This window comes from Bubalus bubalis, chromosome 1 (genome assembly GCF_019923935.1).
Source record: "Bubalus bubalis isolate 160015118507 breed Murrah chromosome 1, NDDB_SH_1, whole genome shotgun sequence".
NCBI lineage: Eukaryota > Metazoa > Chordata > Mammalia > Artiodactyla > Bovidae > Bubalus > Bubalus bubalis.
In genome coordinates, this window is record NC_059157.1 from 119151946 (window position 1) to 119175232 (window position 23287).

Below are 23287 nucleotides of genomic sequence, written 5' to 3' on the forward strand. Positions count from 1 at the left end.
GCCACCCCTGCAACGCTGTAGACTGAGGTGGCTGCACACTTTTCCTCCGAAACGCATCAAGCACCACCTCCTCCCATTAGTGTTGCTGCTGGCAGGGGGAGGCACGTTCTCCGAGAGCCGGTGTGTGCCTGTAGTCCCAGCTACTCGGGATGCTGAGGTGGGAGAATCATCTGAGCCCAGGAGTTCCGGGCTGTAGCGCACTATGCTGATTGTGTGTCTGCACGAAGTTTGGCATCGATATGGTGACCTCCCGGGAGTGGGGGACTACCAAGTTGCCTAAGGAGGGGTGAAACAGCGCAGGTCAGAACTCCTGTGCTGATCAGAAGTGTTGGCTGCATACCACCCGGAGCACCACTGACTGCAAGTGTGAGAACTTTTGACTTAAGCCCTCTAGGCAAATACAGTTCTTAATGGAGAAACAGTTAAGTACGGCATTTTTGTTAACGACCCATGATTACTTCTGTGTTAAGATGTATGGAAAAGAGAGATTAAAAATAAAAATGGAACACAAACTAAGGAAGCAGAGAAATGAATAGGTTCATTCCTTAAGAGATATGTCCAATATTTCCTGGTAGCTGAGGTAAAAAAACAGGTGAAGTCTTGAGTTCTCTTTGACAGAAGGGAAGCAGTGTATATGGGCTTCCCTGGTGGCTCAGACAATAAAGAGTCTGCCTGCAATGCAGGAGACCCAGGTTTGATTCCTGGGTCGAGAAGATGCCCTGGAGAGGAAACAGCAACCTACTCCAGTATTCTTGCCTGAGGAAGTGCATGGACGGAGGAGCCTGGCAGGTGACAGACAGTCCATGGATTCACAGAGTTGGACATGACTGAGTGATTAACACTTTTAAGCACTATATGCTTTGCTCGGGAGTGGGAAACTTGGCTGGTCCTGAACTATCTAGTAATCCTTAAAGAACCTAAGTGTTAATTGAGACATGTTATTTTACTTTTGCAAAAGGTGCTGTGTATTTTCTTCAAACAGGTGCATCATAAAATATTTGTGAAAGCAAAGGGCATAATATTAGATAAATTAATGTGAGTAAAGGTAAGTAGTTCAGGCAGTATTGCTTTCTGATTTGGCCCAATTTTCAGATAAACTTTAGCAAAACAAATGAGAAGATGGAGTTAACCTATTTCCTACATACTTTCTCACAAATGTTAGAAGTCTCACAAGCTTTTGGCAAGTGTTAGATCATGTATACCATGACCATAATTTTTCACAAGTGGATAAAATTCTAATTCTTGTATTGTTGCTATGATTTAGTTATTCCAAGAGACAGTTTCAAAATGGACATTCTTCTTTGAACTCTTAAGGAGAGAAACCTATATTCTAACTCAAGCATAAGACATGCCTCTCTGGAGGCTGCTGGCAGTTTTCATTGGATCTTCAGTGGGGTCTCTGGCCTACAATTTTTTAAATGACTTTTTGCAATTTCTCAAATACTTGGATAGGAACCATGCTACACATAAGTTAATTAAAAACAAAACAAATGATAAGAATTGTTTACCACACAGAATAAGGAACTGGTTTACAAAAACATTTAAAAGCTGTAGTTACCCCGGTCAGTGACTTGACCCCAAATAAACCTTAACACTGATCCTGTAGAATGTGAACAAAACCCACACGAAGGCTTCACAGGGTGATCATATACACATTCTCTGTCAAGCTGGTAACTCAACTCTCACTTCAAGATACACACTTAACCCACTGCCTTATGATGTACATCTTTTCTCAGCTTATTTTATAAAAGTGTCTTTAGGCTAAGTATCACTCACACTTAAACTCTGGACACTACTCTGCTTTTTAATCTCTGACAACTTTTATAGTACCTGTCTTAAGTTTTCTACATCTATCAACTTAGTCTAATATGTGTAGAAATTATTTATGACTTGTTATCACAAGTTGAATATTTTATTGTTTAAATTTAAATAGCAATTATTATTTTAAAACACACTTTGTAATTAAATAATACATCTCTATTATTTATAGGCATATGGTAGCTACTTCACTTTGACAAAGATGCTAATTCTTCAGCTGAAAGTATTGGCAGAAAACAGATAAATTACCCTATTAAGTCTTCAGGAAGCAAACTCTTCAAACTTTGACTTAGGAAGATCTTGAAGTACACAAAGGATGAATAGCACTGATAAGTGAAATAACTGTTAATATGATTGAAATATGTCCTTCCCTATAAATTTTCTAAAGGAATTTAAAGACTGTCTTAACATCTATTCACCAGAAAATATACCACACTCCAGCGACTGTGTGCCACTTATGGAAGCAATCGTGACTTTACAGACTCTTCCTGGTTTTGGCTTTAGCTAACCATGTGAATCAGGGAGAAGATACATCCACACTCTGTCTTATTTTATTTATGTATCTAATGATCACCAAATCTTAAGGTCAGCTGGTAAAGAATCCACCTGCAAGGCAAGAGACCCCTGTTTGATTCCTGAGTCGGGAAGTTTCGCTGGAAGAGGGATAAGCTACCCACTTCAGTATTCTTGGGCTTTCCTCGTGGCTCAGATGGTAAATAATCTGCCTGCAATGCGGGAGACCTGAGTTCAATCCCTGGGTTGGGAAGATCCCCTAGAGAAGGGCATGGCAACTCACTTCAGTATTCTTGCCTGGAGAATCCCCATGGACAGAAGAGCCTGCTGGGCTATAGCGCATATGGTCGCAAAGAGTCAGACACGACTGAGCAACTAAACACACACATGAGCAAAGTACTGGAAAAAATTCTATTTAAAAAAAAAAAGGGAGTTCGTAATTGGGTGGTGGATGGAATGCAGTGATCTTTAAAGTTCCTTCTGGTTCTAAGACTTAATGATGCCTTCTTAGGCAGCCTCATAAATGACTAAACAGGTTAGCATCATCAATGAAAATGATGGCCTTGGTAGCAAAATGCAATTAAAAACATTTAAAAAAATATATTTTACCAAAGAAAACACCAAAGTGTATTGACAAATATCAAGACATGAAAAAGCATGGTTAGATCATGAATTGCAACTATGCAATGTGAGACATGTGAAAGTCAAGCATTCCAAGAAGAGCCACATGTTAAGAGGCTTATTAGACCATGAATTTGGTTATACTGTGGAGCCAATTATCATCCTGGGTGCATAAGTTTCTCTCTCTCTCCCCCTCATTATAACAGAGACAACTTAAAAGATGATCTCCAATAACATGATTTCAGTGTCTTTAATTACTCATCTACACCAATGATTTTAGATCAAGCACAGGCAAAATATAAATTGCATTAACATCTACATATAGTGTGAACGTTTTAAAAAATAATACAAAGTTCATTCATAGTGCACAAATAAAAACAAGGCTAAGTTTTAAATATTTAAACACAAAGCCATGATTATTCAAAAGGTAAGCATATTTATAAGCACATTTCTATATTGCTGAAGTTCCTGAAACTATAGCATGTACCAGCTTAGAGAACCAAAACTGTAAAAAAAAAAAACACAAAACTTTGATCCCCTTTATTGGAAAACTAAAATGTATTTTTTTTAAGCACATAAATACATCTAAAATAAATAAAAATAAAATTATTGACTAGTTAAGGGATTTACCTTTTAAACCTACACTCTGAATCTTAATATCATATGCAAAATTCCCAAATTATAAGGTCAGGAAATACCACTCTGCAATGTTCCCTACTCATTATTACACTATTCATTTGTATCTGGAGGCTAAATAATTTGTGGGAAGGAGTGTGTCAGAGTCAAGCCTGGAAAGGGGATAATACAGAGAAAAGAGGACATAATTAAGCAGCTAAGAAAGGCTGACTGCTCCACTTGTAACCACAGCTCAGCTGAACTACGGTTCAACCGTGAGGCTGCAGGAGCCGCTCGTTTCCCATCATTCACTGCCTACATAGCTTCATTTCTTAAATTGATACCTGGATCGAGTACATTTTAAATCTATTTACAGTTGTTCAGTCTTCAGTACAGAGCTTTGTTCATTCTATTCCTTGCAAATTCTGTGGTGAAAAACAAAATGATTCTTGGTCTCATTAGAATTTAACTTTTGTACATTGAATTTGTTTCTATTTGTTATATTTTTATACTTTTGCATAGTGATTTGTTTACATTTGAATCATTTGTGATTTTTGAACTACTGACACAACAGTTTACTGTTAACTGTTGAGAATCTGAGGGTTTTTTTTTTTCTTTTAAAACATCCGATTTTAAGAAATAGCTTTTGGGTGGGGAGGGAAGCATGCTTAGTGTGAGATCAGCCATAAAGGAAAACAATATACAATCCATGAAAGAAGTCATATTACTGAGTAGGACAGGGAAATGTCCGGACTCTAAAATGGGATTTTTAATAACATTTTATTATTTATATATTTAAATCACAAATACTGATCTCAAAGAAATGGAGACATCTCCTTTAACCACCCCTTCTTAAATTTATAGAAAGAGGCGATAAAAGTACTGACTTAACATCAGCCTTTTGCTTGGGGGAAATCTGTAGAAATACAGCTGAGTGCATTTTTCCCTATCCATAGCTCACAGAAATAAACACGGTCCTTTTCCTTTTTAAAAATTTTTTAGCAATACATTCGTAGTTGTAAAGTTGCTGTGTTTTACAACTGCAAAAATATGAATTACTAACTGAATGATGTCTGCTTCAGTGAGGGTATTTACCCACTGGCCAGCACTAGTTGGAGGGAGTTAACAGTACGGTCACTTCTTAACCTCTGTACAGAACATCAGGGCACTCTGTTCCCTCTCCATTCGCCCACCCACTCACTCACTGTCCCTAGGTGTGAAGGACACAGAAATGTTCTCAATGACTCAGCTCCCAAGTAAAATACATTGCTACTCTCTGCTTAAAACTGCATCTACATCCTATCAAACAGTATACAAAAGATAATTCCTGAATTTTCAATTTCTGAAACATTTTGTGGTATCCTTTAACCTTGCATATTGTGTCAGATCTTGATAGAGATCACAATAAAGAATGTACTGATGTTAAATTTAAAAAAATGTGGGAACTGTTACCAAAACGTAATTCCAAGAAACTTAAAGTTTAGTAAACTGTAAAATAAAAACTGTCACAAAATGGACACTTTTATTAGAATACTAAAGGTGTAATGAAATGGCAGCAAGAAGCAGAGTTAAATGGCAAAGACATTGAAAGTCAAAAATGGCCTATTTCTTTGCTTTAAAGTCTTTTAGCCATTACAAAATATTTATTAAAAAAAAAAAAATGAAAATGATGTGAGGATATTACCGTAATTGAACTGCAATGAATTAAACTTTATATTTTTCTTTAAACATCCAGAGAAGAAGGGAATGGTCAACATAATTCTAATTGTTGAAATAATTTAAATGAAATATAATTCCATTTAAAACACAGTTTTATGAAAGAAGGCTTTTCCTGAGGCCTCAATGAAATGTTCGACAATATAGTCAATTGATTATTCTTAATCTTCTCCATCAAAATCCGACAGCTCAGTCAACAGGTAAAAAAAAAACAAACCACTGTCAACAAGAAAGCCTAGCTCAAGTATAAAACATCCAAAATGAATGAATTCAAATGGATAGAGAGAGTACAAAAACACCAACTGAAACAAACAGGTAAGCTGCTACTGACTTAGCTTCTAAAGCGACTTCTAAGCTGTCAATGAAGGGTTGAAATCTTTCACTGAATGTACACAGAACTGTAATACAAATTAACCTATTTGAAGAGTTTTTCTGTTAACTCACTTCCTTTCAAGTAAATATAAACTGAGCTATCCTGGTCAAATAGCTTCTGTACAGAGAACACTGCAGATACAGACAATAACTCAGCAGGTTACCATCATTTTATATACAATTGATAGCCTTTAGAAAATTGCCGTAAGTTTTATTTCAAAACACCTAACATTCTTTCTCTGGAAAAGAAATTACATCGAGTAACGTTGGCTAAAAAGTTAGTTGAACTTGTGCCACTAGAAATGAGACAACAAGCAGGAGTGCAAGTTTCTTATCTTCAAGGACAGCCTAATGGCCACACCACTTAAATTATCCCAATTTGTCACTTAAATACAATAAAACAGAATGTTAATGGCATTTCCACTGTTCTTCCATTCAAAAGGCAGCTGACTGTTAAAGTGCCTCTAACACACATAAATTATTTTTATTCCACGACTTTATTTTATGTTTAGAAAGGCAGAATAGCAGAAGGAAAAAAAAGGCAAGACAAAAGACTTTTGAGTTTTCTTTCTTCAGATGTATGCTGAGGTGATTATATGATGAGTAGGATTCTGTAAAAATAAACAGAATTTTCATTGGTAAATTTAGGTCTGGGGAGATAAATGTAAAATTTCTAAGTAAATTTTACTATTGTATGATCATAAAAATATTGAAGCTTAACTGCCTAATTTGCTAGCTTTATTAAATTTGAAATATCCACCAGAACAATAAAACAGTTTTATCAAATATGATGTATGAATCAAAAAATATTGGAATTCATCTTCACCAAGTATCAGTTATTAAAAATGCTCAGGCTGAGTAACTACATGCATCTCAAAACTCACTGAGAGGAATACAAATTCCTTAAGATGCCTGGCAACTTTTATTAAATGGTCAAAATGAAGCAAGGCTACAGTTTTGCCAGATTTATTCTTTTACTTTTTTTTTTCTAGCCTCGCCTGTGGCATCTGAGATCAGTTTCCCAACCATGGAACCTATTGAACTAGGCTCCCTGCAGTGGGAGAACAGTCTTAACCACTGGACCACCAGGGAAGTCCCAGATTTATTCTTTAAAGTGGATGTGCAGGATACAAAATAGATCATCTGTCCAACTCACAGATAAATATAACAGTTCACAGAGCCATGAATCCCAAGGGGTGGCAAGTGCCCTAGAGAGCAGAGACAGGTAGGGAACAAAAAAAGCTGGGACTGTTTTCCGGTACACAACCTGCCTCGTAGGACTGTCTCGGCCTTCACCTGGGACAAACACTTTGGTAGGAAAAGGCATGTTCCTGGCAGCAACAACCACTCCAGATGTCACAGTGACCAGCTTAGGTAAGTGACACTGACCTGGTTGGCTCTGGGCTTCCTTATTTCATTAAAGAGATGGAAATGCATCTGATATTTTTAATTGGGTTTCTGTGAATTCCACCCCCCAAAAAAAACTATATTTGTAAACAAAAGTATCAAGCAAACTCTGATGCTTATGAAGAGAATCTCCAAATCCAGAAGATTCTCAAATGTTTCTAACATTAACTACTGATAGTAAGGAACTATGACAATGAGGAAGACATCACAACATTTCATGGTTTTAAAAGAAAATTCTCGTACACTGAAATTGTATAAAACGTTTATGAGCACAGACACTTAAAAATACTGAATTATTTTTGGCCTGTGTGAAAGATGATTAATATTTAGTTTCTAGACACATTTTTGTATACATCCATATACCTGTCTTAGCTTATGAAAGAGAAACAAAGTAACAAAGCATTATTCTAAAGCTTTCTACTCCTTCCTCTCTCATTCATTGCTGGTGTACCGTTTTATGTGATGCTGGTCTGAGCTGTGCTTCCTTTTTCTAGCTTGCTTTCTCAAATATATTGCCTCAACAGTACAAGAAAATAGGCAGTCTGATTTAAGGGCCTTTTCTGGACACAGTGCAGCTAGGGAGAAAAACTTTCACATGTCTACTCCGTTAACTTCTGTGTTGCAAGCTGTTTACAGAGCAAGGACTCACAAATAAAGTAATTAAATATTTTAAATAAGTGATAAGGTCTTAATTATAGCACTTTCCCTTTCTCTTCTTCAATAAAATACTTCCTAATTATATTTTTCCAGCAATAATTAGCAATTAACTCTGCTATTAAGGGAAGTCTTCAAATATAATATTTTATTAGGCACTGCTTATAATGCCACACTACAGAATTAGACAAGAGCCCATACATTCAGAAGAGTCCTAAATTCTACAGCTGTCGAGTTATTTTAAATTAAAAAAGTTTATTTAAATGTTTTTAAATACTGAAAATAAGATTAAGAGCAATTATTAAAATTTTTAGTCAACCCAAAATAAAAAGCTTTGCAAGTGAACATATATGTGATTATTCATTGAATACGAACAATGAGAAAATGAGTGCAACAGTTCAATTCTTTATAAACAGAAAATCTATGAGCCACCAGCATATCATGAAATATTTTAGCTTTGTTCACCTTTTTTCTGTTCAAAATGAGTTCTAAGGGATATTTTTAGTTCAGCCACAAGGCGATCAAGTTATTCAAAGGAACATCATACATAAAAACTGTAGAATCTAGTTTTGGAAATTCCTGCTTAATTAATTTAATTACATTAAGATTATTATTAAGGAGTAAGTAGGATATAGTTAAGTAGAATGGTAAACTGTTAAAGTAAGTTTTAAATATAAATGTCAGTACCAATGCAGTAAGAGGTTTTTTTTACTCACTTATTATAATTTATTTCTCCTGATGAAGAGCTTCAATAAATGCATCAAGTTTTTCTTGGATTTCTCTAACTTTTTCTGTAGATATAAAAAGATAACAAATTAATTAAAAACAAATTTATTTCTTGACGGCAATGGTTTGGGATACTTGAACTACTTAGGAAAAGGGGAAAAATTACCTTCATATGACATACCATCTGATATCCAAATGAAGTTCAAAGAGATTATAGCAGTAGCCCTTCTAATAATTTTTTGGAAAGGGGAGGAGTGTAGGGGACAGATCCTTTTGAGAATCTAATAAATGTTGCAGATTCTTACACAGAAAAAGGCAAATATAGATATAGATACACATACAATTATGTGTATAATTTTAAGGAGTTGTTAAGATTCTCTGAGGTCTAACCAAGTACTCACAGTTAGCATTATCTGGAACAGAGGAAAATATAAAATAATGAAACCAAATTTTTTAAAATTAGAAGAGAATACAGGTGAGTATGTAACTGGCCTTCAACTAGAAAATGACTTTCTAGGTGTGAAGTAATAGGAAGAGTTAGAAAGATCAACCAATATGACCACATTAAAATGTACACTTTATATGTCAAAATGTCCTAACACTGAAAGACAAAAAAGAAACTATAGGAAGTACCTTCAACAAAAATGAAAAAGGCAATAACACGTAAAAAAAAAAAAATGTACTTTTCTTTCTGTGAATGAGGAAGGAAAATTAAAAACACCTGAGCCACTGAAGACAGATTTATTTTATTTGATTTCCGGTTTTCCCTTTAGGTGTTCAAATAAAATCTACAAATTCTCCCTGAAATATAAAAATTTCCTTCAAAATGTATTCACATGGCATGCCAATCTCCTAATATTAAAGGCAGAAAGAGTCATGAGTTATTCTACTTAAATACTAACTTAATCATGTAGCTCCTATTTTAAAACACAGGTTAGGCATGCTATTGAACTGTGGTGCTGGAGAAGACTCCTGAGAGTCCCTTAAACAACAAGGAGATCAAACCAGTCAATCCTAAAGGAAATCAACCATGAATATTCATTAGAAGGACTGATGGCTGAAGCTGAAGCTCCAATACTTTGGCCACCTGATGCGACTCATTAGCAAAGACCCTGATGCTAGGAAAGATTGAGGGCTAAAGGAGAAGGGGGGGATAGAGGATGAGATGGTTGGATGGCATCACTGACTCAATGGATGTGGGTTTGAGCAAACTCCAGGAGATAGTGAAGGACAGGGAAGCTTGGCGTGCTGCAGTCCATGGGGTCACAAAGAGTCGGACATGACTTAGTGACTGAACAACAACAGTAAGCATGATAACAAGTACTTTTATCCTGTTAACATAATATGTTAGTGAGTCAAATTATCAATTAAAGTGAAATGACTGGTTCAAAGTTGGTGACCTAAAGGCAAAACTGCAAAGCCTTCTACCTTCTATTCTTACTCTTACAATGTTTATTCTTTTTTTCAGCTTTTTTTATTTTTTAAAAACTGAAATATAATTGATTTACAACATTTGCATCTTTTACATTTAAAAATAAATAATCTGCAATCGAAGATATAAGTATCCTTTTTTATCAATGAGACAGCATTTGTGATGAGTAGCCAATAAAAACAACTGTTCTTTTGGTAAATTTTTGTTAGCACTGCAGGAACTCAGCATAGCCCACCAGAGTTGTATATAAAGAATGCAATGTTTTCATTTTCTTCTTCCAGTAATTTAGAACTTCTAATTCTTGGTATTAGACTGAGATGAATACACACCAAAAAAAGCCAGGGCAGAGGGATCCCCTATTATTTTAAACAAAGTATTTACTGAGAAAATATGTTACAGTTAAATGTAAGCAAGAATTCCTTGCTTCTATCTAAAAAAATCAGATTCTTGGAAATTTAGTTTGTACTTTTTGTAGTCTGTTTTTTTGTGTGTTTGTTTTAACTAGCAGTCATACCAGTAAACATCCTTCCTTTCACAAAAAAAGGCCATATTTTTTATTTTAAAAATTATTTCATATAGTTACTTAGAACAGTTCACCTATCTTCTTCACTGAACATTTACAGAGTTTCAGATACTATAGTTCAGTTGACGACCTTCTTTAGAGGAGGCTGGGAAATAAGGCAACAAAAGTTTTCTAAATCATCTCATAGAATTTTGGAAATGGATGAGGTCTTTAAAAAATCATCTAGTTTAAATAGCACAAAACATGGAAATCTCAAAGAAGTGTTCAGAGCCTTAGCAGCTCTCTAAACACTGTACTGAGAACTACTTCTACGTGGGAAAACTGTATTGTATGAAGGAAGTAAATCACAATCTATCTGCTCCATCATCTGAGTACAATCAGGCAGCTGAAGGGCCAGCTCTATCCATCCTTTGCCCCGTCAATGACCTCTATGCTCAGCTGGACAGACTATCTGTACAGTAGCATCACTCACAAGACACTGTTCACAGAAAGATCTACTTGTATTGACAGAGATCAAGAGCCACTCTGATGCATGTGCCTAACAGTGGAATCTGAATCAAATTCAAATTCTTCTAAAATTCAAGATAAGTGATGTTTCTCATAAAGTTTTTAAAAAACTAATTATATATGAAAACCTACAGAATAAAAAGTTACCAATTATCCCTTTAAAAAGTTGTTTTTACAAAATATTTTACCACTGGAACATCAAGACACTGTACCTCTGTGCCCTGAAACCTCAAGAATAACACAAAGAACACTAGTAAGTAACTAGGAAGTAATGGGAGGAGACGAGAGAGAAGAGGATAGAGGTAAAAGTTGAAAGAAAAAAGAATAACTGTGATAAATGTTTCCTTTTAATACTAAATTGGAAAACTCATTTCTTCATTTGTTCCTTCACTTATATAATGTACTTACTGAAGTGACATGGGGACATATGATACCCTGCCTTTACGAAGAATTCCTTGCTTACCTTCTACCTCTAAGTCTGTAAGTGTCTACTATGCTTTGTGTGATTTCAGATCCCACATTTCATTTGGTCCTCATATAACCCCACACGTTTCACTGCCAAAGACGAGGCTATTAAGCCTGGAGAGTTAGCCTTGTCCACCTTCCTCCAATTCAGAGACACATACCAGATCTACTACCATATGCAGATTCTAAATGGTAACAAAACAAATGCTATTATTGCAAGTGTATTTGTTGCAAGTTTTGCCTTCTGCAAAACAAGATATTTTGATAATAAAAACAGAAAATAAGATAGTTAACTGAGAACCTAAGTAATTCTGTGTCTAGGAATGTCTAAAAAATGTATATTATGCTATCATAATATCAATATTATGATATGATGAGTATTATTACTTCTTCCTCTTGAGATTAGATCTATACACATTTGGAGAGACCCTTGGAGAACAATATTAGGGCAGGAAACTGGACCAAAAAAGCTCAGCGTCTTCAGTGTCTACAACAATGTCTGACTTACTATACATGCTCAATAAATATTTGATAAATGAAGTTACCACAAGTATGGCATGGAGAATGACAGCTACAGGTTATCAAGAAGGGGAAAAGAAGCACTTAACATGCTTCCAGGATGTTATGTCAGGATCACAAGAGCTAGAGCAAGAGAAAAAGAGCTAGAACAAGAGGCAGGGTACATGTTGACAATGAAGATCAAGGAAAGATGGTGGGCTCCCAACAACACGGAAGAGAGAATACTCAGGTCTTAGAACACAATAGCAATTGGTGGGGGAGTGGAGGGAGGACTTAATTATTACACCTTACTTAAGAAGGCTAAAATATGATGACTATATAAGCACACACAAGCATGATTTCAAGCTTTGCAAGGAAGTTATATTACAAATAATAAGCAACATTATTTTCCATATTTGAATTAATTTTAAATTCTGATGTAAAGTTCCAACAATGTCTTGTATCTGGCTGCACAGAAAACTGAGTTATGCATAAAAATCAAGTTGGAATGTTAGCAACTAACACTTTTCACTTTCTGATCCTTCAAATTAATGTCTCACTATTACAGTGTTTTCAAATCCCCAAATCTTAACAGTATTTAATTTATCAACATTAGAATTTACTTTCCCATGGAAAAATGTGTATATATTAGCAAGGCTAATTATAGAGCAAACTCCTTTTTCTATTAAATATTTGCATTAAATATTTACATAGCTAGAGAATTCTTATAAATTTGTGATTTACTTGATAAACTAAACCAACTCAGGAAGAGATTAACAAACTGCTATTTCTGTACACTGAAACAGCCAATTCCACATGTAGTGAATACGGAGTCTACTTTCCATTTATCCAATGTTTACTTAAAAGATGAACAATTTCAAACATCAATTCATTGTGCTTCTTGATTGAGTCATGAATATTCCCATAATCCCCAACTCATAAACCATCAGTCTCAGTGAATGAAGTTCCTTCTCTTTTTTCTTTTCTTTAGATGACTTGACACCCATTCATGTTTAGGGTCTCTTTATCTCTACATGAAATGATACCACTACTCTCATTTTCTTTTTGAGTCTTCTGATACTTGTTCTAAAAGTCTCAAAAACACACTAATCTGTAATTAGGTTTTGAATACACTGTGAATCCGAAAGGCCAAACCCGGGAGAAGGTTCACTTCAGTGGTTAATAACAGTTTAGAACAGGAACAAAGAATCACGCACAAAACACTACCACATGAACCGAAATAAACCTTTTACAACTTTTGATGTTTTTAGAAAAAGCGTAGAGAAATGAGCTGCAAACTTATGGATGCAGTGTATTTTATACAAGCACACATCCAAAGATCCAAATGTTCCTTAAGAGAACTGTTTCATAACACACTGCATGTACATTTTCTACCAAGCTTGGGGACACCTTGTAGGTGAAATTTTGCTATAAAAAGCTATTCACTATGGGACTGAAAATTAAAGGAACACTTCTTATTATGTTACATATGCTGTTCCTGTACAGGCTTGCTTTTTATTAGACAATTACACTGTAAGTGCTCTTTAGAAATTCAGTGTTTAAAGGAATCATTTAGGGAAACAAGGAAAGAACACCAACCAAAAACAAGTGAATCCAGACCAGATTCAAGATTCTCAAAACTACACTCAAAATCTTAGAGTTAGCACCAGGAAACATGTATATCTTTGACAGCTGAAAGGAAGAGCCAAAGAGATACAAAGATACACATTTAAATCTAACACTTATCTTCTGAGTCCTGGCCCTTAGTTTTTTTTTTTTTCTCTTCCCTACAAATAGGTATGATTATTTTCAAACATATTCATTAATGAAGACAAACAGTAGACGTGTTTGTTACAGAAGAGGGAGGCGTCATCTCCTGTGTCCTGGGGAAAGCTGTTTGAGACTGGGACAGTAATCTCAAAGCTGGGAGGGGTCCAGACTTCCAGGGGTCTGTGAGGCAGAAACAGAGTTCTCTGGGTTATTTCTATTGCTTCAAAAGTTCAAATGGAAATCTTTGTTTGGGCTAGAATTACATCTACTCTTGTAACAATTATTTGTTTGAGCTGATTAAGAGATATATAACTGCAATTCTATGTTTCAAATTAAAAATAAAAGCATATTATAGACAAATTTCATAAAACATAGACTTCACAAAATGAAGTATACAAAAATGAAACGAGTGTCTGACAAAAAACAATGTTAGGAATCCCTGGTCAAAGGCTCCTAATAATCAATGGGTTATTTCATATGATTTTTATATAAATGAGACCATACTGTACTAACAGGCGTATGATAGTATGATCAGGAGAACTAAGTTTCTAGTCCTGGTTTTGCCTTTAACCTTACTATTGTGGACAAATCACAGTCCTAGTTTCTTTATGTATAAAATGAAGGAATATGTCTTAAAAAATTCAAAGTCTGTATTATTGTACTTTAAAACTTAGGACTGAAATGTACTATTCTGGTGTTATTAATAATTGCACCTTTTAAAACTTATTCATGGTCTTTTGTTCTTTAGCATCTTTTTATCTGATAACCTCAGATAGGCAGATGACACCACCCTTATGGCAGAAAGTGAAGAGGAACTCAAAAGCCTCTTGATGAAAGTGAAAGAGGAGAGTGAAAAGTTGGCTTAAAGCTCAACATTCAGAAAACTAAGATCATGGCATCTGGTCCCATCACTTCATGGCAAATAGATGGGGAAACAGTGGAAACAGTGTCAGACTTTATTTTTTTGGGCTCCAAAATCACTGCAGATGGTGACTGCAGCCATGAAATTAAAAGACGCTTACTCCTTGGAAGGAAAGTTATGACCAACCTAGATAGCATATTCAAAAGCAGAGACATTACTTTGCCAACAAAGGTCCATCTAGTCAAGGCTATGGTTTTTCCTGTGGTCATGTATGGATGTGAGAGTTGGACTGTGAAGAAGGCTGAGCGCCGAAGAATTGATGCCTTTGAACTGTGGTGTTGGAGAAGACTCTTGAGAGTCCCTTGGACTGCAAGGAGATCCAACCAGTCCATTCTGAAGGAGATCAGCCCTGGGATTTCTTTGGAAGGAATGATGCTAAAGCTCAAACTCCAGTACTTTGGCCACATCATACGAAGAGTTGACTCATTGGAAAAGACTCTGATGCTGGGAGGGATTGGGGGCAGGAGGAGAAGGGGATGCCAGAGGATGAGATAGCTGGATGGCATCACTGACTCGATGGACGTGAGTCTGGGTGAACTCCAGGAGTTGGTGATGGACAGGGAGGCCTGGCGTGCTGCGATTCATGGGGTCGCAAAGAGTTGGACACGACTAAGTGACTGAACTGAACTGAAGCTACTAGCAAAAACTGCAACCACAAATGATATTATTCTCATAGGACTGCAGAGTTCATTTTAGAAAGATGCATTTTATACTGTCCCCACCCCACCCCCTCCACCCAGGAATAGGACTGCTTATATGAATTATCTACTTACAAAGAAGTCTGTCATTTAAAATCACTCAGCAAGTGCTACACTTGCTATGTAATAGATGGCCATGAATATTCATTCATTGTTCACTCATTTATTGACAGGTGAGTGATCTGACTTAAGCAATACTTAATCTAAACATTAAAGATTATTTTAGGGACTTTCCTGGTGGTCTGGTGGCTAAGACTCCATGCTCCCAATGCAGGGGACCCAGGTTCAATCCCTAGTCAGGGAACTAGATCCCACATGCTGCAACTAAGAGTTCACATGCCACAGCTAGGACCCAGTGCAGCCAACAAATAAATAAATATTTTAAAAAAAGAAGATGATTTTAAAAGTTTTAGTTTATGTCAGACTCCAAAACAATATGATTTAGAAAGAAAGCTGCCATAAGGAAAGTCTGTGAAATAAATTATAATTTATGTTCTGCTTCACTGACTACACTGAAGCCTTTGACTGTGCAGACCACAACAAACTGTGGAAAATTCTTAAAGAGATGGGAGTATCAGACCATCTCACCTGTCTCCTGAGAAACCTGTATGCAGGTCAAGAAGCAACAGCTACAATCAGACATGGAACAATTAACTAAGTGATTCAAAATTGGGAAAGGAGTATGACAAGGCTGCATATTGTCACCCTGCTTATTCAACTTACATGCAGAGTACATCATGTGAAATGCTGAGCTGGATGAAGCTCAAGCTGGAAGCAATATTGCTGGGAGAAATATCAACAACTCAGATATGTAAATGATACCACTCTAATGGCATAAAGTGAAGAGGAACTAAAGAGCCTCTTGATGAGGGTGAAAGAGAATGGAAAAAGCTGGCTTAAAACTCAACATTCAGAAAACTAAGATCATGGCATCTGGTCCCATCACTTCATGGCAAATAGAAGGGGAAAAAGTGGAAACAGTGGCAGACAGTGGCAGATTTTATTTTCTTGGGCTCCAAAATCATTGTGGATGATGACTGCAGCCATGAAATTAAAAGATGCTTGCTCCTTGAAGAAAAGCTATGACAGACCTAGACAGCGTATTAAAAATCAGACACATCACTTTGCCAACAGGTCTGTATAGTCAAAGCTATGGTTTTTCCAGTAGTCATGTATAGATGTGAGAGATGATCCATAAAGAAGATCGAGTAATGAAAAATAGATGCTTTTGAATTGTTAGAGAAGACTCTTGAGAGTCTCCTGTACTCCCAGATCAAACTGCCAATCCTAAATGAAATCAACCCTCAGTATTCATTGGAAGGACTGATGCTGAAGCTCCAATACTTTGGCCACTTAATGAGAAGAGCCAACTCACTAGAAAAGATCCTGATGCCAGGGAAGACAGAAGGCAGGAGGAGAAGGCGGTGGCAGAGGATGAGATGGTTAGACAGCATCAATGACTCAATGAACATGAACCTCAGCAAACTCCAGGAGATAGTGGAGGACAGAGGAGCAGGCAAAGACAGAGGAGCCTGGTGTGCTACAGTCATGGGGGTTGCAAAGAGCTGGATATGACTTAGTGATAGAACAACAACAACATTCCTTCACCACAACCCAGTGTCAGTTGATTGGCTTTGCTGTACATAGGGCTAGGGGATCAGAGACCAATTCATAAACACCAGTAGGAAGCTCAAGACTAAATCGACAGCTTGTTTATAGCAAAGTATGCAGAACCCTCGAGAGCACCAATCGCATCTTAAGTTTCACATTATTCCATTGCCTGCATTTTCTCTTCCCTTCCACCCTTTTCATTTAAGTATTTTTACCTTTTGCACAGGGTAGATCTTTATAAGCTGCATCAAATTGTTTCAGGAATAAGGTAGGGAATTAGTAAACTAACAAGCTAGTTTGTAGAAAATACACCACAGGAAGCTGATTCATACAATATATTATAATACTCAAAAAATAATCTTTTTATACCAGCAGCGCTTTTAAAATCAGTAATTTAAGAACATTTTTGGGAAACAATATCACATACTGTCACCCTGCTTATTTAACTTATATGCAGAGTACATCATGAGAAACGCTGGACTGGAAGAAGCACAAGCTGGAATCAAGACTGCTGGGAGAAATATCAATAACCTCAGATATGCAGATGACACCACCCTTATGGCAGAAAGTGAAGAGGAACTCAAAAGCCTTTTGATGAAAGTGAAAGAGGAGAGTGAAAAGGTTGGCTTAAAGCTCAACATTCAGAAAACGAAGATCATGGCATCTGGTCCCATCACTTCATGGCAAATAGATGGGGAAACAGTGGAAACAGTGTCCGACTTTATTTTTTTGGGCTCCAAAATCACTGCAGATGGTGACTGCAGCCATGAAATTAAAAGACGCTTACTCCTTGGAAGGAAAGTTATGACCAACCTAGATAGCATATTCAAAAGCAGAGACATTACTTTGCCAACAAAGGTCCGTCTAGTCAAGGCTATGGTTTTTCCAGTGGTTATGGGATGTGAGAGTTGGACTGTGAAAAAAGCTGAGCGCTGAAGAATTGATGCCTTTGAACTGTGGTGCTGGAGAAGACTTTTGAGAGTCCCTTGGACTGCAAGGAGATTCAACCAGTCCATTCTGAAGGAGATCAGCCCTGGGATTTCTTTGGAAGGAATGAAGCTAAAGCTGAACCTCCAGTACTTTGGCCACTTCATGCGAAGAGTTGACTCATTGGAAAAGACTCTGATGCTGGGAGGGATTGGGGGCAGGAGGAGAAGGGGACGACAGAGGATGAGATGGCTGGATGGCATCACCGACTCGATAGACGTGAGTCTGAGTGAATTCTGGGGGTTGGTGATGGACAGGGAGGCCTGGTGTGCTGCGATTCATGGGGTCGCAAAGAGTCGGACACGACTGAGCAAATGAACTGAACTGAACAATCTCTATGTGAGAGAAAAAATAAATTATTTTCATTTCTGCTCAATTCTCAGAAAACTCAAAGATATAAATATCTATACTTAAAGTCATTATTTTCAGCAATAGAAAAAAACCATACATTTCTATACGATTCATGATTATTTTTTAAAAAGTTAGATTCTACCATAAGATTATAATCATCTCCTGTGAGTTATTTCATTCTGTATCCAGTACATAAAATATTCCATATTTATACAACTATCAACTCAAAATTATGATGAAAAAATATTTAGAAGTTATTTTATATGCTAACTCATTAACAATATATTGATTTTTTTCCCTCAAAAAAGCTTAAATAAATACAGTATTTCAGAGTAAATAATTTCTTTTTTTTGCCCACAGGAAAGCCTAAAAATCAATACAACAACTATGATATAGGTAATTAATTGGAAAAGCTAAAAAAGCACTAGCCTTAAGACCAGTAAGATATTCAGGCCCAAATAATTAAGAAAGTATAAAAATAATTCATCATTTCTTTCTTTCCTATTTTCTTATTCTTAAAAGCCTATTTTACTCTGAATTTTGTTAGGAGAGACGTTGAAACATTTTAAGAAAAGGAAAACCACCCAGGCAGCTCTTAAAGAGACAGGACATCATTTATCACTTGCAAAGACAGATTTATAAGAAGAGGGCCCCTTCTGTTCCTTTAAGACTGCCAAACAGATGGGAAGTGAATGGACAGTCAATGGGACAAGAAAACACATGGGAGGTGCTGCTCTATGTATGTTCCCAGCATAAGAAAGAGGTCAAGATTGTAACTGCATGACTGGATGCTGGAAAGGGTCTTTCTTCAAGTTGTTACAAAGACAAACGCTGTTCCTCATCCTGCTGTCAAACTGTTATAAATATTGGTTTGTCAAAAGACCTTCAGTTCTGAAGGTTTAAAAGGGAGGAGTAACAGATGAATGAATCATGAGAATGATTCTTAAACAGTCAGCTCATTAATGTAATTTTAAAAGTAAAAGAAAAAAATACAAGAAGGGAGAATGCAATTCTGATTTATGAACCAAACTAAAGTTTGTAGAACGTAAAGTATGGAATTAAAAATTGTAGACTTTAACAAAGTTATGAATTAAGTGAGATGAAAAACAAAAATGAAATATAATTTTATCTCTTAAAGAAAATGTTGCATTAGAACAAAGTATTATTAATTTTATCACAAGGAGAACTAATAGGCATTCATTTTTTTTTTTTAGGCTGATTTCATAAGCTTTCAGTTATTTCTCACTATAACCCTATAAAGAGGTATCATGACTGATACTGGTTTCATAAGTCAGAATAAGGCTCAAAAACAAAAATAACTTCAGAATTAATTTCATGCATTCACTAACTTAGAAAATCACCTTTAAATTATAATCATAATTTCTTCTACAGAAAAGGAATAATCATGAAAAAGCAATAAGCATGCACAGATTTATATGCCTGAGTTTTTGTTTTTTTTTGAAGAATGAAATCATTACATGTCTTTAGGAGACAAACTTATTGTTCTAGAGTTAGTGATTAGTTTAACTAGAAGAGCAGGGTCTGAAACCAACACATTGAAAAATAATATACAAAAGGAAGCCAAACTATATGAACTTGGTTATATACAGTCACCCACTAGCATAATCCCAGACTAAAGAGGAACAGAATCCCAAAACAAATCTAAAAAGATACTATCTCTAATACATGTTGTTAGTCCCAGCTTTGCCATAAAGATTTTTGTGTTCGGCTAAACCATTTTCCTCAATGAACATAAATTTTCCCATTTGAACAATGGGGATAATAACTTATAAGCCTTATATGCCTTTAAAAGGCAAACCTAAGAAACTGTGTAAAGTGTAAAGCTCTGTACACATTTAAAGGATATATAAAAAGTTCCAAGCAGGATTTGACTGGGATTCCAAAGTACCTAATGATGCAGCTACTCGAGAATACTTTCTTTTCCTAAAGCTTGCCTGGCCCATTGCTTTCTTGATTGTCAGCAGTCTCAGTGAGAATAAAAGGTTACAAAGTTAAGAAGAGAGTGGATGGTTTAAAGTGGAGGTAGCAGCCAAACCCACTCCAGTACTCCTGCCTGGAAAATCCCATGGACGGAGGAGCCTGGAAGGCTGCAGTCCATAGGGTCGCTGAGGGTCGGACACGACTGAGCGACTTCACTTTCACTTTTCCCTTTCATGCATTGGAGAAGGAAATGGCAACCCACTCCAGTGTTCTTGCCTGGAGAATCCCAGGGACGGGGGAGCCTGGTGGGCTGCGGTCTATGGTGTCGCACAGAGTCGTACACGACTGAAGCGACTTAGCAGCAGCAGCAGCAGCAGCCAAACATTCAAATCTTTTCCTGTTTGAAAGAGAAGCATGAATTGACCCCACAGTTTTAAGAAGCGAATGCTTCAAACATCTCTGAAGGAAGGGGAGACATAGTGAAGGCACAAGCACGTACAGGAAGTGCCAGGGTCCTAAATACAGATGGAGATTAACTTTAAAACAGTAATTTTTAGTATATGTTTTGTTACAAGATAGCCTCTGGAATACCTCATCTATTTAAAGTAATGAGCATCATAGTTTTTATTTTTACTAATGCTCCTTATTCCTCTCAATGAATCTTTTTGAAGTAAGTTTATATGAAGAAAAGAAAAAGAAATTTAGCCTGCTCTGATAGATGAGAAACCAGAAATAGGAGCAATGACAACAAACTGAAGACTCAGGGTATAGGTGGAAGTTAATCCAAGATCTCTTCATGAAAAATGTGTTCCAGATGTGTGACACAAATTATAGCCCTAAGATCACATTAAAAACTTTATTAGAATACACAGCTACAATGGTTATTTCTGGGCAGTGGCAATAGCTTAAAAAGTTCTGCCATCTATATTTTCTAATTTTACACAATGCATATGCACTAGTTCTGTGATTTAAAAAAAGATGAAAACAAAAACACCCAAAATTCTGACAGTTGTACTGGGTGAAAACAGGTACATATGACTCAGAACCGGTGCCATGCAGTGGTGCCATTAAAGAGAGAGACTAACTAATTCCTTGACCCAGAAAAAAAGATCTGACTTACAGCACTAAAACTAAAGGAATAGACCGAAAGAATTCTCTTAAGAGGAATTAAAAGACCATTTCCATACACCAGCTAACGAAGAAACAGACAAAATCTGTTATCTTTAGTAGGCTGCACAAGCTTAAAAACGTCACTAGTTCAACAAGAAAGGTTTCAATTCATTCACAGATGACAGATCCATGAAGGAAATGAGAAGAATTCAATGTGAATTTCCCACCACAAAGGATGATACATTAATGATCACTTATTATGTGGGCCCGTGAAATGTCTCTTGGTGTCACAATCACCAAGAGAAAGTTATTTGGGAAGGTATCTTTGGCCACCTCATGCGAAGAGTTGACTCACTGGAAAAGACTCTGATGCTGGGAGGGATTGGGGGCAGGAGGAGAAGGGGACAACAGAGGATGAGATGGCTGGATGGCATCACCGACTCGATGGACGTGAGTCTCAGAGCACTCCGGGTATTGGTGATGGACAGGGAGGCCTGGCGTGCTGCGATTCATGGGGTTGCAAAGAGTTGGACACGACTGAGTGACTGATTTGATCTGATCTGATCAGTCACTCTTAAGATTTATCATATCACAAACCAGCTTTTATCATTTCTATGAACATGACAGTTAAGAATATGAAATTTCTAAGGTAATTCTGAATTATGCTCATTTGGGCAAAGAAGCAGTTAAGGAATGTATAAAATGGTAAAGAAATTAAAATTCCTTTTGCCCTTAACGCCCTCCCTCCACAACTATTCTGAGAACCGTATTTTATAAAGATTACCAGTTCAGTATCCATCAATTTGTCCTTCAAGACAATTTTTGAAAAAAATTATTCATTTCTGCTTAATTTTATTTTTTAATATACTGTTACACATGTCAATGGATTGTTTCAGTTTGATTTAGTTTTCAGTGACTAGATTCCATTTTTCTCTCCATCTCAGAATGGCAAGAATAGTACAAAAGACATAATTTAAAAATAAAACAAATCAAAGTTTAATCCCAAATATAAAGATATTATTTCATTCTAAACTCTGAGGGAGTGGTAAGCATTAATAACAAGGGGGAAAACAGCCTAATTTCTAGTTTTAAATATGAGCACTGGCTTTTTTATACATATTAATATACACATAAACACATAACACAGTAACACATAAACAGAATCCACTTTAAAATGAGAACCAAAATTCAATTCATAAATTACTAAAGAGTCCTTTCCTATCCTTATTCTGACTTTTATCAGTTAAAAATGTGGCTTTTAAGCAAAACGAACACACTTGCTAGTAAAGCATTGAGTACCAGTAGCCTGTTTAAGATTTTAGAGAAATAAATATCCTTTTAATCTTGTACCAATTTATCAATATCCCTCAATGCTGTCCTTAAAAGACAGACTTAGTGCATGAAAAACGTGCTTGATTCTAAAAGCCCCATTTTGAGTCTAAATTTTCTCATCAATAACCTGGAAAGCACACAATTTGGACTCATCGTGTGGAATCATGCCTGTAAATAACTACTTCTCTTAACAGAGAGGACTCTCCCTGAGGATTACTTTATTCTTTGTGTCAACTCACACACACACTCTCTCTCTCCCTTTTTTGGGCTACAACACAAAGGCAGACTCTACTTCATCTCTGCAGACTCAAGGTAAAAATAACTCTTCACTCTCTTTCTTAGCTACTTTGTCAATTTGATTTTACTAGGAAAAATATTTCACAAAGGCAGAATTTAGAAACTCAACCACTTTTACCCTGAGAAGATGCCTGAAAGACCTCAAACACTGATAACATAACACAGGAAGCAGTTATTTATTCTGCAGTGAAGAAAAAAATTCCATTCTTTTTCAAATATATTCACATCTACTAACCATTCCAAAAAGTACTAAATATCAGAGAGAATAAAAATACTCCAATTGACCTAAGACTTCCTAATAAACACACACACAAAAATGAAAACGCTTTGGTGAATTGGGTGGGCCAGTGATTAGACATCACAGGTGACCTAGAAAGCAGGTGTTAGGGATGAAAGCTAGA

At 36.3% G+C, this 23287-nt stretch overlaps 1 protein-coding gene across 7 annotated transcripts in view; it reads right to left on the reverse strand.

Moving 5' to 3' along the window:
- Positions 1-3188: 3188 nt before the first annotated feature.
- The window catches only part of OPA1 (OPA1 mitochondrial dynamin like GTPase), an 86494-nt gene continuing 66395 nt past the window's right edge, over positions 3189-23287 (reverse strand). For 6 of the 7 annotated variants that reach the window (XM_006059760.4, XM_044943471.2, XM_006059761.4 and 3 more), the window contains 2 exons: positions 8433-8507; positions 3189-6266 (listed from right to left, as the gene is read on the reverse strand). In XM_006059760.4, coding sequence (XP_006059822.2) covers positions 8443-8507 — 65 coding nt within the window. In that variant the 3' untranslated portion in view covers positions 3189-6266; positions 8433-8442. The remainder of the gene's footprint in view (positions 6267-8432; positions 8508-23287) is intronic. The other variant, XM_044943477.2, reaches the window with a different exon arrangement.